Source organism: Psittacula echo, assembly GCF_963264785.1.
Source record: "Psittacula echo genome assembly, chromosome: Z".
Classification (NCBI taxonomy): Eukaryota; Metazoa; Chordata; class Aves; order Psittaciformes; family Psittacidae; genus Psittacula; species Psittacula echo.
The window spans coordinates 106,730,958-106,745,556 of record NC_137742.1 but is presented as its reverse complement, the minus strand read 5'-3'; the positions used below and the strand labels follow the sequence as shown (position 1 = coordinate 106,745,556).

The window sequence follows — 14,599 nt, the reverse complement described above, 5'->3', positions numbered from 1 at the left end:
TGTGAGGTCTCCATGCAGCCTTCTTTTCTCCAGGATGAACAGCCCCAACTTTCTCAGCCTGTCTTCATATGGAGGTGCTTGTGAATTTGTGTTCTTTAATTCACATTTTATTATGTTTTGTCACTTAACTTACACTTTCCAATTTGAGGCATAATGTTAGGTATCACAGCAGAGATAAATTTCAACGCTTTAAAAATACAGACTACATCATATCTCTGTGCAAAACTGTTTCTGCTGGTCGCATAAACCTGCTTGTGGTTGTCAAGTGTCCTTCACACTCATTTCTGTTAACCTGGTGAAGGGCTAAATTCATTGTGGTGCTTACGAGGTGCTGATATTATTCCTGCTTCCTAAAATCCAAATCACTTCCAAAGAAGCTTTCTAGACAATGAACGAAGAATCATCATAGGATCTGAATCAGTTTGCCAGAAATTAGAAGATTACAAATTTTTCTGTTTAAATGGACAAATCAAATACCTTGGAAATGGGATGTTAGCAAACCTGTTGATAGCTGCAACACTATCTGTTGCAGCTGTTTGTTTCCCTGCTGCCTTTTCAGGAAACATACAATGTTACTTTTCCCCTACAGTCTCTTTTTTAATTAGTTATAATTACATGCTCTTACTAGGGCCTACCTTGCAACCATTGTAATCCTGCTTTCATTGAATCAATTTATTATGTAAGAATTGGTTCATACAAATTTACTCAGCTTATTTTGTGACACAGGAAAAATCAGTAGTTACTGATTAAGACCAAGAAGAAAGTGAACTTTCACATATTGAGTATGAGCTTGTAAATCAATAGGGCAAAAGACTTGGCACTATTTCAAATAAAAACAAATGCAGATTGCTGATTTTTTCTCAACCTGTAAAAAATAGTTGTCTTGCATTCAGCAGTAGCAGTCATTTTTCTCCTTCTTAGTAGCTGGTGCAGTGCTGTGGTTTTGACTTTCAGCCTCAGAACAACGCTGATAACACCGATGGTTTTAGTTGTTGCTAAGTAATGTTTACTCTGACCAAGGACTTTCTGAGTCTCATGCTGTGCCAGGGAGGAGCGAAAGCTGGGAGGAAGCAGAGACAGGACACCTGACCCAAACTAAGCAAAAGGGTATTCCATATCACAGCACATCATGCCCAGTATATAAACTGGGGGCAGTTACCCAGAAGGACTAGATCACTGCTCGGATCAGGCACATGGCCACACCCCCCAAAGAACTGTGTGAGTTAAACCTAGCTGGTAACTCAGAACCATGCAGCCACTTACTCTGCCCCCCCTTCCTCTCCCTGCTCCCAAAGGGATGGGGAGGAGAATCAAAAGAATGTAGCTCCCATGGGTTGGGAACAGTCCAGTAACTAAGGTATAACACAAACCCACTACTGCTACCACCAATAATAATAATGATAAGGGAAATAACAAGGGAAGAGAATACAACTGCTCACCACCCACCGACCGATATCCAGCCTGACCCGAGCAGTGATTTAGCCCTTCCAGATAACTGCCCCCAGTTTATATACTGGGCATGACGTGCTGTGGTATGGAATACCCTTTTGCTTAGTTTGGGTCAGGTGTCCTGTCTCTGCTTCCTCCCAGCTTCCCCTCCTCCCTGGCAGAGCATGAGACTGAGAAAGTCCTTGGTCAGAGTAAACATTACTTGGCAACAACTAAGAACATCAGTGTTATCAGCGTTGTTCCCAGGCTGAAAGTCAAAACCACAGCACTGTACCAGCTACTAAGAAGGAGAAAAATGACTGCTACTGCTGAACCCAGGACAGTAGTCTAGATTCAGTTTAACAAGGAAATGGCACCATGGAAATGGTGCTCAAAAGAATCATCTTACCTAGAAACCTAAAGCATTTAAGCTATTCTCCAACTTATGAGTGCCCACAAGAAGTTTTGGAGATGTGGGACTGAGCCTTTAAGAATTAAATAATCATGCAGTTGATTAACATTTTTTAATTTTTTTCATGACTGACTCTGAATGTATACATGTAGAAGGTTAATGGTTTCAGGGTTGCGTTTTTTTTTTTTTTTCGCAAAATACCTATTCAGACTTCTTTTCCAATTTTATTTCAGCTGGACAGCTTAGCCAATCAGCACATTATGCTCTGCAGCTGCCATACAACGTACTAGGCCTGGGACGTAGTGCTAATTTCCTCGACCATTTGTATGTTGGCATTCCTCGTCCTTTAGGAGAAAAGGTCAGTTGAGATTTAATGATTGTCAATATTACAATTGTCAATGTATATGGTGTTACCTTTCTTGATAGACTTTGGATGGAAATACTGCTAGGGACTTTTTTTTCTGTTTTCGGTTTGGTTTTTTTTTTCCTCCAGAAGTAAGGATATTCATAGAATCATAGAATAGTTAGGGTTGGAAAGAACCTTAAAGATCATCTACTTCCAACCCCTCTGCCACAGACAGGGACACCTCACAATAGACCATGCTGCTCAAGGCTCTGTCCAACCTAGCCTTGAACATTACCAGCAATGGAGCATTTACCACTTCTTTGGGCAACCTGTGCCAGTGCCTCACCCCCCTCACAGTAAAGAATTTCTTCCTTATATCTAACCTGAATTTCCCCTCTTTTAAGTTTGAACCCATTACCCCTTGTCCAAGCACTAAAGACCCTGATGAAGAGTCTCTCCCCTTATAGGCCCCCTTCAGATACTGGAAGGCTGCTCTGAGGTCTCCATGCAGCTTCTTTTCTCCAGGATGAACAGCCCCAACTTTCTTAGCTGGTCTTTGTATGGGAGGTGCTCCAGCCCCCTTATCAACATCATGGCCCTCCTCTGGACTTGCTTTAACAGCTCCATGTCCTTATTATGTTGAGGACACCAGAACTGCACACATTACTCCAAGTGGGGTCTCACGAGAGGAGAGTAGAGGGGCAGGATCACCTCCTTCAACCTGCTAGTCACGCTTCTTTTGGTGCAGCCCAGCACACAGTTGGTTTCTGAGCTGCAAGTGCACACTGAAGCCAGCTCATGTTCAATTTCTCGTGGACCAACACCCCAAGTCCTTCTCCACAGGGCTGCTCTTAGTATCTTCCCTGCCCAACCTGTAGCTGTGCTCAGGATTTCCCCGACCCCGGTGGAGGACCTGGCACTTCAGTTTGTTGAACTTCATGAGTTTGGCACTGGCCACCTCTCAGACATGTCAAGGTCCCCATTGCTCCCATCCCTTCCCTCCAGCTTAATGTTGTTGGCGAACTTGCTCAGGATGTACTCAATCCCATGTCACTGACAAAGATGTTGAACAGGATTGGTCCCAAAATGGACCCCTGAGTGACACTATCTGTTACCAGTCTCCATGTGGACACTGAGCTGTTGACCACAACTCCTTGTGTGCAGCCATCCAGCCAATCCTTTATCCATGGACTGGTCCATCCACATCAAATTTATGTCCCTCTAGTTTAGAGACAAGGATGTCGTGCGGGACAGTGTCAAACACTTTCCAGAAGTCCAGGTAGATGACGTCAACTGCTCTGCCCCTATCCATCAGTTATAGAAAGCCATCATAGAATAGTTAGAGTTGGAAAGGACCTTAAGATCATTCAGTTCCAACGCCTCTGCTATGGGCAGGGACACTTCGCACTAAACCATGTCACCCAAGGCTCTGTCCAACCTGCCCTTGAACACTGCCAGGGATGGAGCATTCACAACTTCCCTGGGCAACCCATTCCAGTGCCTCACCACTCTCACAGTAAATAACTTCTTCCTTATATCTAATCTAAACTTCCCCTGTTTAACTTTGAACCTGTTACCCCTTGTCCTACCACTACAGTCCCTGATGAAGAGTCCCTCCCCAGCATCCTTACAGGCCCCCTTCAGATACTGGAAGGCTGCTATGAGGTCTCCATGCAGCCTTCTCCAGGCTGAACAGCCCCAACTTTCTTAGCTAGTCTTCATACAGGAGGTGCTCCAGTCCCCTGATCATCCTCATGGCCCTCCTCTGGAGTTGTTCAAACAGTTCTATGTCCTTTTTCTATTGAGGACACCAGAACTGTACACAATGTAGTTTGAATACAGAAAAAAAGTTAGTCAGAAAAAAACTTGTGTGCCTGGTTTTTGTAGAGTGTATAAGCTCTGAAACTAACACTAAGACCAAAAGATGACTGAATTTGTCTGTAAATGTTAGTACAGGTATATAGTGCTTGCTTATTTGATAAATATGTATTAGATCTAAAGATCCAGTTATTACAGTCTCAGCTGTAAAACTTGTCTGGGGTTGACCTGGCCAGCCTGTAAACTCACATAATCCTCTCTACCTCAGTTATAAAACCAGGATCAGTATGGTGGGAGGTAGAGATTACTGTGATTATCTAATTTTCAGATGAAACATAAAAGTAGGGTCCTAGTAATTTTCAGTCTTTAAAGATCTCATCGTACAACTTTAAAAAGCAAGGTATTCAAATTAGTATCCTGGCCAAATTCTGATTTGGATAATTGCTTTGTCTGTCTCCTTTTTAGAATTGGTTCTTTTCTTCTTTCCCTATTATGTTTTTGCCTTGTACTTTATTTTACTTTGTTTTTTTAAGCACTTTGGAGCTTTCAGAATAAAAGGCTTATATAAACATAAGGGAATAATCACTTATATTTAAAATAAAAAGATGAAAAACAACTGGGTTGGGGTTTTCTGTGTGTGTTTTCCTTGTCATGTTTAACCCCATCCCTCAACTAAGTACCACACAGCTGCTTGCTCATTTCCCCAACTGCTGGAATGGGGAGGTGAACCAGGAAAAGGGAAAACCCATGGGTTGAGATACGAACAGCCCAATAATTGAAATGAAGTAAAATGTTATTATACTAAAAGTAATGAAAGGGAAATAACAGCAATAACACTTCCGAAAGACAAGTGATGCACAGTACAGTTGCCTACCACTCTCTGACCAATGCCCAGCCCAACCCAGGCAGTGATTAATCCCTTCCTTATTCCTCCAGCTCTATATGCTGAGCATGACAGCACATGATGTGGAACATCCATTGGATCTGCAGGGGCCAGCCATCCTGGCTGGGTAACCCCAATTCTGGCCTCCTCGCTGGCGGGTAAGAGGCAGAAAAGGCCGTGGCTTTGTGAGCACCGCTCAGTGGTAAACAAACCACCGCCAGATCATCAATGCTGTTTCAGCACAAGTCCAAAACACAGTCCATACCAGCAGCTATGAACAAAACTAGCTCGATCACAGCCAAAACCAGCACATTCCTTTTGTATGTTTTAACAGAGAATTTCTTTGCTTTTAAGTATATTGTTTCATTATGAATTGACATAGCCTTTGTTTTTCTTTCAGTCTGCAAGGAAACAAGAATGGACAGCTATCATACCAAACTCCCAGCTTATAGTCATTCCCTATCCTCATAATGTTCCTCGAAGGTAACTTCATCATTTTGTTTTGCACTTCAAAAGATTACATTAATACAGCATTTACTTAAGGCATTATGTGTAGTAGGATTAAAACCAGTCACTTGTAGAGCAAGGAAATTTAAGAACAATGGTGGGGGTCAGTTCTCTGGATGTAGTTTCCTCAGTGACTAGGCAGAATACTTCTCAGGTATTTACACAGCTGCTTAGGTAGTGCCCATAAGAGATCAGAATATTACCAGCTGAACTCGTGTGAATAGTAACATATTTGCTAGATTTACCAATATTCTTTTGACAAATTGCAAGCGTGGTAATGATCTAAGCAAGCACTTCTGTTTCACCAAATACGCAATTTCTGTCTGGTTGCATATAAAACATTTAGTTAAGCCCTTCTGAACACAGTATTTGTGGCCACAGGCATTAATACTTTTCTTTAAGAAAAAGTGAATGGGTCAGTTACACAAGAGCTTAAACATGGAATTCACTTTGCAATGAAAATGTTTATCTCAGAAAGAGAGCATGTTTCTGTCATTTCCATTAGTCAGATATTCCAGCTGCTTTTTGCCACTTGATGTATTACTGAGTTCAGTTGCATTTATCATGCAGAAATTATTCTGAAATCTGTTTCAGCAGTTAATTTTACTATAGGACAGATAACAGTTGAGAAGTGATATGCTGCTTAAGTCGCTAATTAAGAACGACAGGAATAGCATCTGCCAGATGAAGAAAATTTGGTTATAGTCTTGAGGTATTTAAGGGTATGTGTTTTGCAAAAGATTTCCTGTCATTTTATCCTTAAATTATTTTTGCTTTCCTATAAAGTTTGTGGACACTAGAAAAGCAGAGGAGAGAATCCCAGGAAGAAATCAGATTTCATAATAAACACTTTATAAATTTATAGTTTCTTTGACGTGGATACATGGCCTCCTGCTGACAGCTTTCCCATGACAGGAAGCCTATAATACAGAAAGGGTGTTAGATGAGCCACAGGACCCCACAACATTCAAGGGATGGCTTCCAGAAGCCCGTCCAAGTGCTTAGGATTTTTGCTTTCCAGCATTCTCCTGCCATAATCAACTGGTTATTTTGCCTACAACTGCCATTGTCTCTCGTAAACTCAGACTGAGCAATGCCCAACCAGCTGAGCTCCATAGCCTGTCCAAGAGGAACTTCTTGTCTGCAGAAAACGATCTGTCTTACAGGCTTATTTCACCCTGCTGCTCCCTCTCCCCAAGCCCCAGGCAGTTTTGTGGGAGATTTTCCTTCATCTTTTACTTTGTCCTGGGCAGGGGCAGGAGATAAATCTCCTAATGAGAAAAAAAAAGTCAGTCCCTGAGGATATCCATAGGTTTCCTGGAAAGTTAAACAGAAACTGAATTTAGACATAGCATTACCTGAAAATAATTGTATTTTTTTTTCCCCAGGTTTTTTTTTTTTCAAGTAGAAAAACCATTAAGCTTTGGTCTTTTAAGTATAGTCACTAGTTCCTGTAGCCCAAGTTGTTATCTGTCTTACACTAGGAATGGGTTGCCCAGGGAAGTTGTGAATGCTCCATCCCTGGTGGTGTTCAAGGGCAGGCTGGACAGAGACTTGGGTGACATGGTTTAGTGCGAGGTGTTCCTGCCCATAGCAGAGGGGCTGGAACTAGATGATCTTAAGGTCATTTCCAACCCTAACTATTCTATGATTCTATGACGTTTTTAAGTTAAATCTGTTTTCTGCTTCCTGGTGAAGGGTATTAATGTTTCCTTGGATTTTCTTCTTCCATATAGCTGGAGTGCCAAGCTGTATCTGACCCCGAGTAACATTGTGCTGTTAACAGCTATAGCCTTAATTGGTGTCTGTGTTTTCATCCTGGCTATAATTGGCATATTACACTGGCAAGAAAAGGTAAGCTTAATTAGCTATATTCTTTTCTGTATTTTCTATACTATTTAACACTTCCTAAAATTTTAGTCTTATACATTGGGTTTTTGCATATTTTTCTACAGTATAGCTTCTGACACAGACTGCATTAACTCCCTAAAGGTGTTTACTTATTGAGTCATAATTTACTGCGAGCTTTAAAACTGGCATTGTTTCTATTTAAGCCCTAACACACTTAAAAAGGGGAATGAAGAGCAACATGGATGAATTTTTGCCATTAAGCTAGTATTCCCAAGTAAAGGACACATTTTTGTTTCATATCTAAGCTTTCTATTATGCAGAGTTTTAAAGGGTGCTGTTTTAAAAAATGGAACATGAAATCAGTTTACTTATCTTGAGTTCTGCTAGTAATCTAAAAATAAGGAAAATGTCTCTTCTTCTGTGTCTGTCTTTGCTGATTGTACTGACATCGGCATTCAAAACTATATACGGAGTCAATCATGTACATATTGGCTGCTTTCCTTTGTGTGTCTGAATTATACATGCAGTGGATAAAAATCCATTGATTTGAAGAAGCATTTTGAACGAGGCCTTTCATTTCACAAAAGAAATGTGTCCCAATTTTTCTTGACTACGCTCAGCTCTCCATCATATCCAACTGGCAAAATTGCCAATAAATGCTACTATGTACCCAAGCCATAATCTTAACTGTCAAATAAAATTACTGCACAATTTGACATGGTAGAACTGTTTGTTATTTTGTGCTTGTGGAAATAAAATGACCTTGTTAAACATTCACATAAGCTTTGCGCATTTAAATGTTGTCTGTCAGTCTTCACTCTTCAAAATATTAAATACAGTCTCCAAATAATAGAAAAGCTGGAATAAAATACACAAAGAAATGCAAACTTTCACTGACTGTCCTTAGCATGTCCTACTGTACCAAGGAAGCATTGCTAACTGATAGCTAGGACTATAGGCTGGTTTTATCTCTGTTTCTAGCAAATCTTAAGCAACAAGAATAGCAGAAAAAATACTTGGACTTCGAGCTGGGGAAGGATTAACTATATATAATGCCATCTGGAGAAATGGAAATTCAATGTCAATGTTTAAAACAATTCTTCATATAATAATTCATGTATTGTGATATAAAGAAGCACTCGGCCCAGAGTGCTTTCTGAGCCATTTTAAGTCCCATTACGTGTATGTGAATGAAATGGTGTATTGGTTGTATTATAAACTCATTTCCAACAGCTGCATCTTGGTCAAAGTAGGAATAAATATTTGGATAAATTGTGTGTATTTTCAGACTACCATATAAACATTTGTTAATTCCTGTAATTTTCCAGTGCCTTCCTATTGATTTTAACCTTCCCAATTTTAAGAAGGAATGGTTGAGGTACCGAACAAATAAGACTCTTAATCAAGGCTGTATTGTGTATCACTGACATAACTGGGAGTTAAACTCCAAAATTCTGTGTTCCTGATCTTTTTCATGGTTTACTGCCTCTTTCGCTAGTCTTATAAAAATACTGTTCTGCATAAATGCTTATTTCCTTTACAGATCTCTAGAGTACCTGTAGCAAAGAAAGGAAAGGGAAATGTACTGGCTGTTGCAATGTCTTCTTTTCCCCCAGAGGTTATATCTGTCTGTAAGATGCAGTGTTTTATTCAGCAGTTAAAATAAACCATGTTCTTTGATCTCTGCAGATAAATGATAATAGGAGCCCTTTGTCTACAATAGTTGTTACAAATTCATCTGCCAGCCAAGTATTGTATTGCTTAAATAACTGTAGAATTTAAGGATAGTATGTTGCTCTGTCATTCCTTAGAAATTTGGGATCCATTTTTAGTTTTGGTACATCAAATGAAAGAGAAATTGAGGAAGAATTTAAACCGTTATTCATCTGACAGCAAATATAGTCTGCTACATTAGCTAAGGACCTTGATACTCCTGTGTTCTCATTATTTATAACTGGCTTTGTGGTCTTGATGGTAGTCATGTGAACACTACACATGGATGATAACACTGCTAGAGAAGTTTTGATGGATTCATCAGAGTATCAGTTACCGTCAAATTTGAAGTAGTAATTTTTCAGGAAGCATACAAAAAGTGGAGTGAAAATTGCCTTCTAAGTGAGGCTACAAAATGTTGTCCAATGTGACAAGGCACTCCCTTCTTCACACTCCATTTTTGATATTCAGAATACTACTGACATTGATAATCCCTTCCAAAAAGCCAGACCGATACATCTTAAACTTCACTGACAACTGCTGCTGCCACACCATGCAGTAAAATCCATAGTTTATTCAATGGAGTTGCTACCATACATAAACATTGTGTGATAAAGAAATCTTTGGCCTTGTGCCAAAGCAGATGACAAACTTCCGTGGCAGAACACATGCACTGATTTCTACAAAAATTGTCATATGTATTTATCCATTGAGATACAAATCTGAATTCCCTTGCAACAGCATACTGTAAGAGCTTTTCTTCATTTTACTCATTAAAAAAAAGTTGAGATTAAGCAAGCTAAAAAACATTTAAATCCGTTTTGCTGAATTCTCTTATGCTAGGATTTACGCATACTGTCAGTCATTACAAAACCACTGTTTTCTAGAAAAGTTCACATTCTGTGTTCAAAATATCCTTTAAAAAGTACTTTCATACTCTAGTAATGCTTTAGAACACAAGAGGAGGCTTGTGGGAAAGGACATGTTTTTATGCATTACCTGGATCATAAGTACAATTTAAATATGCTGCTTTTTTCCAAGCACCATCCAAACTGCTCTTTCAGCAGATCACTGTGTGCTCTGCAAAAATAAGCATGGAAATGATCCTACCAACAAAACCACAAAAAGGTTTTTAGCTTGGTGCTCTTAACTGTTGGTTGAACTGCCATCTTTGTAGAAATTTCTATTTGATGGAATTTTTAAAAGGAATCTCATTAGAAGTGTAACATCTACATGATCACAGAATCCCAAGAGTTGGAAGGGACCTCAAAAGATCATCTAGTCCAATCCCCCTGCAAGAGCAGGGTAACCTAGAGTACATCACACAGGAACTTGTCCAGCCGGGCCTTGAATATCTCCAACATAGGAGACTCCACAACTCCCCTGGCGAACCTGTTCCAGTGCTCTGTCACTCTCACAGTAAAGAAGTTTTTCCTGATGTTCACATGGAACCTCCTGTGCTCCAGTTTACACCCATTACCCCTTGTCCTGTCACTGGATATCACTGAGAAAAACCTAGCTCCATCATCCTGACACTCACCCTTTACATATTTGTAACCACTGATGAGGTCACCCCTCAGTCTCCTCTTCTCCAAGCTAAAGAGACCCAGCTCCCTCAGCCTCTCCTCATAAGGGAGATGTTCCACTCCCTTAATAACTCTGTGGCTCTGCGCTGGACTCTTTCAAGCAATTCCCTGTCCTTCTTGAACTGAGGGGCCCAGAACTGGATGCAGTATTCCAGATGCAGCCTCACCAAGGCAGAGTAGAGAGGGAGGAGAACCTCTCTTGAAATACTAACCACCCCCCTTTCTAATGCACCCTAGGATGCCATTGGCCTTCTTGGCCACAAGGGCACATTGCTGGCTCATGATCATCCTCCTATCCACCAGGACCCCGAGGTCCCTTTCCCCTTTACTACTTTCCAGCAGGTCAACCCTCAACCTGTACTGGTACATGGGGTTGTGGCATCTACATGATGATTTACATACATAGATGACATTATTCCAGAGTAACTTCATCTCATATTTATAATGCATACTAAATAAATCATAGAATCATAGAATAGTTAGGATTGGAAAGGACCTTAAGATCATCTAGTTCCAACCCCCCTGCCATGGGCAGGGACATCTGCCCATAAATAAATACATACTAGGAAACATTCTTCGTTTTTGAAATACAGCTTTTAAAAAAGCAGTATTACAAATAATACAAAATAATGGCACATAAATACTAAAACAGCTGAGCATTGACAGCAGAAGCCAATTTTGAGTAGATTGTTGCTATTTCAAACTGACATAATTTAAAAGCTAATTATTGAGGCTTTTACTGAGCATTTTGCCTTTTGTTAAATGAATGACATGGTAAAAATCAACCATTCTCTGACATTTGACAACTCATTTCTGTAACAGTATTGCTCTAGATCCCACAAAGTGTTTTTTTATTATTATTTTTCAGAAAGCAGATGACAGAGAGAAGCGACAGGAGGCTCATCGGTTCCATTTTGATGCTATGTGACATGCCTTAATATTTATGAAGGAGCTGCTACTCATTTGCTTAATTGAAATACTAAATTCTGGTTTGTAAAATAATTACTGTGCAAATACTGCTGGTGTGCTATTTGTAAATGTTGCATTATTTGGTATTTATTTGGAAAGTATTAAAATTAGACCTGAATGTCTCACAAGGCTTTTCAGTTAACAGACTGTATATAATACCATTTCATCTTTATTTAACAAAACTGTAATTTTATTTTTCTTAGTAAAGGGATCAGATTGCATGTATCATCGTCTATGTACCACCCATTCTTTAGTAGTATTTGACAGAAAGAAACCTGTCTAAATAAAGTTTAGCGTTTCAGTGAGCAGAATACGTTGTATCACCTGAATTGGTCTTGTCATTTACACGTTCCTGCAAAGTAACATGCATTTCTGAAAATTAAGCTTGAGCAATTTATTGGATGACTTTATCATTAATTATGTTGATTGTAATCTTAATGGTGCTCAACCTAAAGTATTCTGTATTTTTCTTTGTTTAAATCCATATGTACAATAGTTAAAGAATTTAGCTGTTGGAGAACTTAAAAAAGCTGCAATGTTAATGCTAGTTCAGTAGCTTATCATGAGACAGATGTAGCATTTACGTGTGTTAGTTCCGGAGAGAAGACAATGCATTCAAAATTAAAACCATAAAAATGTATCAGCATTATATAAACTGCTTTTATAATTAAACTATAACCACATTTATTTTAGAAAATCCTAAAGTAATTATGAAAGTAACTTTTTTAAATAATAAAGGTATGGGATTTTGTTTTTAAAGAAGTAAAAAGAAAACATTTTGGAGTGGAAGATGAATGAGGATTGACTCCCCAGAATTTATTGCTAAGGGATGAGGTATACAAAGATTAAATTAAGAATATAGTAGGACACTTGCAATAAGCAATGTACGTTGTCATTGTGCACTACTGTAAGACGAGTAGCTCAACTTCATATATTTAAAATGGTGATGGAGTTACAAGTTGCTCAGTGTAGGGTTCTGGAACAATCTTTAAAAATAATCATGCTTTTATTTAATAATTTGTCTTTAGTGATAGAAGTTTACATGATTAACTGTGCATTTAAATCTCTCAATTTGCATGCCTAATGAATACCATTTGATAAACTAGGACATACTTTCTCAAATAACTACAAACTATTCATCTTAGAGGCACTCAGCTCTGCAGTGGGTTCTCTGCAGTGTGCTCTGGTCTAGCACTTGTCCCGTCACATGCTGACCTGTAACACTGCTTTTGCTTGGCAGCTCAGAAGCTGAAAAGGGAGTGCAGGTGCAATGCTGAACTGATCCCACCCACCCTGAAAGACAGTCAAACAGGTTGTTAGCATGTCAGTGCTGAGCAGTGACCCATTCAGACAGCAGCACCAACCCAGAAATCAGAGAAGTACTGATGAGCAGTCTGCCAAGCTGTGACGTTTTACTGGATGTTTGTAATATGAACTGATCAGAGGCCAACAAAGGAGACTTCCATACTACTCTACTGTTACTATTAAGCATACCCTTAATTCACACTCTTAATAGTTCTCTTAGAGTGGCTTAAAAAAGTAAGATTTTTTTTTTTAGATAGATAAATACTTAATGCTATTGAACTTTTTAAACCATGTGATAGAATTTGCTCCTGAGAGCAAAAGTAGTAAAGAATTTCATGATTAAAAGAAAGCACAACTTAAAATATTTTGCAGTCTTTTTCAGATGGTTGGAGAATAAGGCTAAACACATGCCACTGGCAGCAATGCACAGTTATCTATAGCCATCTATCGCAATATAATAAACATAGATTAGCCTCCTTATGTTTTTTGGGAAAACAATTAGGAATGAAATCACCTCATGCTGACATTTAGGCTGTTGTCAAGTTAGCAGAACAACAAACTCAGTATCTCTTGCTTTAAGGTATTTTGCATGCTCAGTAGTGCATTGTTGTATCACTTCATATACAATACATCACTGGCGCTTTAAAAGCTTTCTTATAATAAAGGTTTCTACAGTCATAACTTGGCTCACAACAGTATATTTGTACTATTTTGAATTAAGGCATTAAATATGGTTAAACTTCTTGTCAAAGGTTTCATGTTGTACTTTGATTTTCTATTCTGTAAGCATCCAAATATGTTTGGGTAAGGCTAGTACCCTTCCACCAGTAAGTTTAAGAAAGTAACACTAATTAAAAAGTGTAACTCCAGGTGATTGTCACAGTAACTGAGAACTGAGAGAAAGTTACAACTACATCCACCGTAACACAGCTCTGGTGAGAAATGCTGTTAGAAGGCTTTCTCAGAGTGAAATCTCACCTATATAAAAATACTGTTGACATGCCAACTGACAGATGGCGGTTGAAATACCGTCCTTCTTTGTTCTCATTTTCCATGAGAAGCTTTAAGACTGAATCATCCTACCAGATTTATCATTAGTACATTATAATCCCCAAACAAAAGAACCAACTTTTCAGCTGCAGATTTAATAAGCAAATTCTATATGGTATGCTGTTCCTCCTATGATGAGGCCATTCTCCTGAGCAGAGAGTCATATTAAAAACATTTGCTACAGAAAAGCAATCGCCATAAATGTAATTTAAGCATTTTACCAAGTCAATTTCACCAAGTCAGTTCAGTATTTTCAAAGAAATGACACCTAAATAGAATAGAAGTCAATCCGTAAGTTTCTACTATATTATAATCATTAGAGCTTAATTTTGTTAAAAGTGTAAAAACCTTAACCATGCCAGTTTTGAAGGTATTAATAACCAACAGCATTATTAAAAAAATCCAGAAAATAAAATCGTGCTTAAAATAATCTCAAACTTTGCAACTAAACAGTACTTATTCTAAATAGATGGCCAAATTATTTGATCGAAGTCTGAGAAGTGTGCTAAATCAAGAGCAATGGAGGTGTTAAATCTGGAACATTGCTAGGCTGTTTCAGTAATTATTATCCTTTTTTTTTTTTTTTTTTTTTTGATTTTGGCAACAGGATCTTTCTATTGAGGCACCAGGAACATCAGCCCCAACTGTCACTTTGAAAATGATCAAACAGTGCCACACAGCACTATTTTTATAATTAATTCCTGTCTTCAATGAAAAATGTGATCCCATCT

The 14,599-nt window shown here is 38.8% G+C and overlaps 1 protein-coding gene across 1 annotated transcript in view; it reads left to right on the top strand.

Annotated features, from left to right (window-relative positions):
* Positions 1-13,485, top strand: part of ITFG1 (integrin alpha FG-GAP repeat containing 1) — an 88,644-nt gene extending 75,159 nt beyond the window's left edge. The window contains exons 15-18 of the mRNA XM_080637084.1: positions 2,074-2,198; positions 5,288-5,370; positions 7,131-7,248; positions 11,413-13,485. Coding sequence (XP_080493210.1) covers positions 2,074-2,198; positions 5,288-5,370; positions 7,131-7,248; positions 11,413-11,472 — 386 coding nt within the window. The 3' untranslated portion in view covers positions 11,473-13,485. The remainder of the gene's footprint in view (positions 1-2,073; positions 2,199-5,287; positions 5,371-7,130; positions 7,249-11,412) is intronic.
* Positions 13,486-14,599: the final 1,114 nt, after the last annotated feature.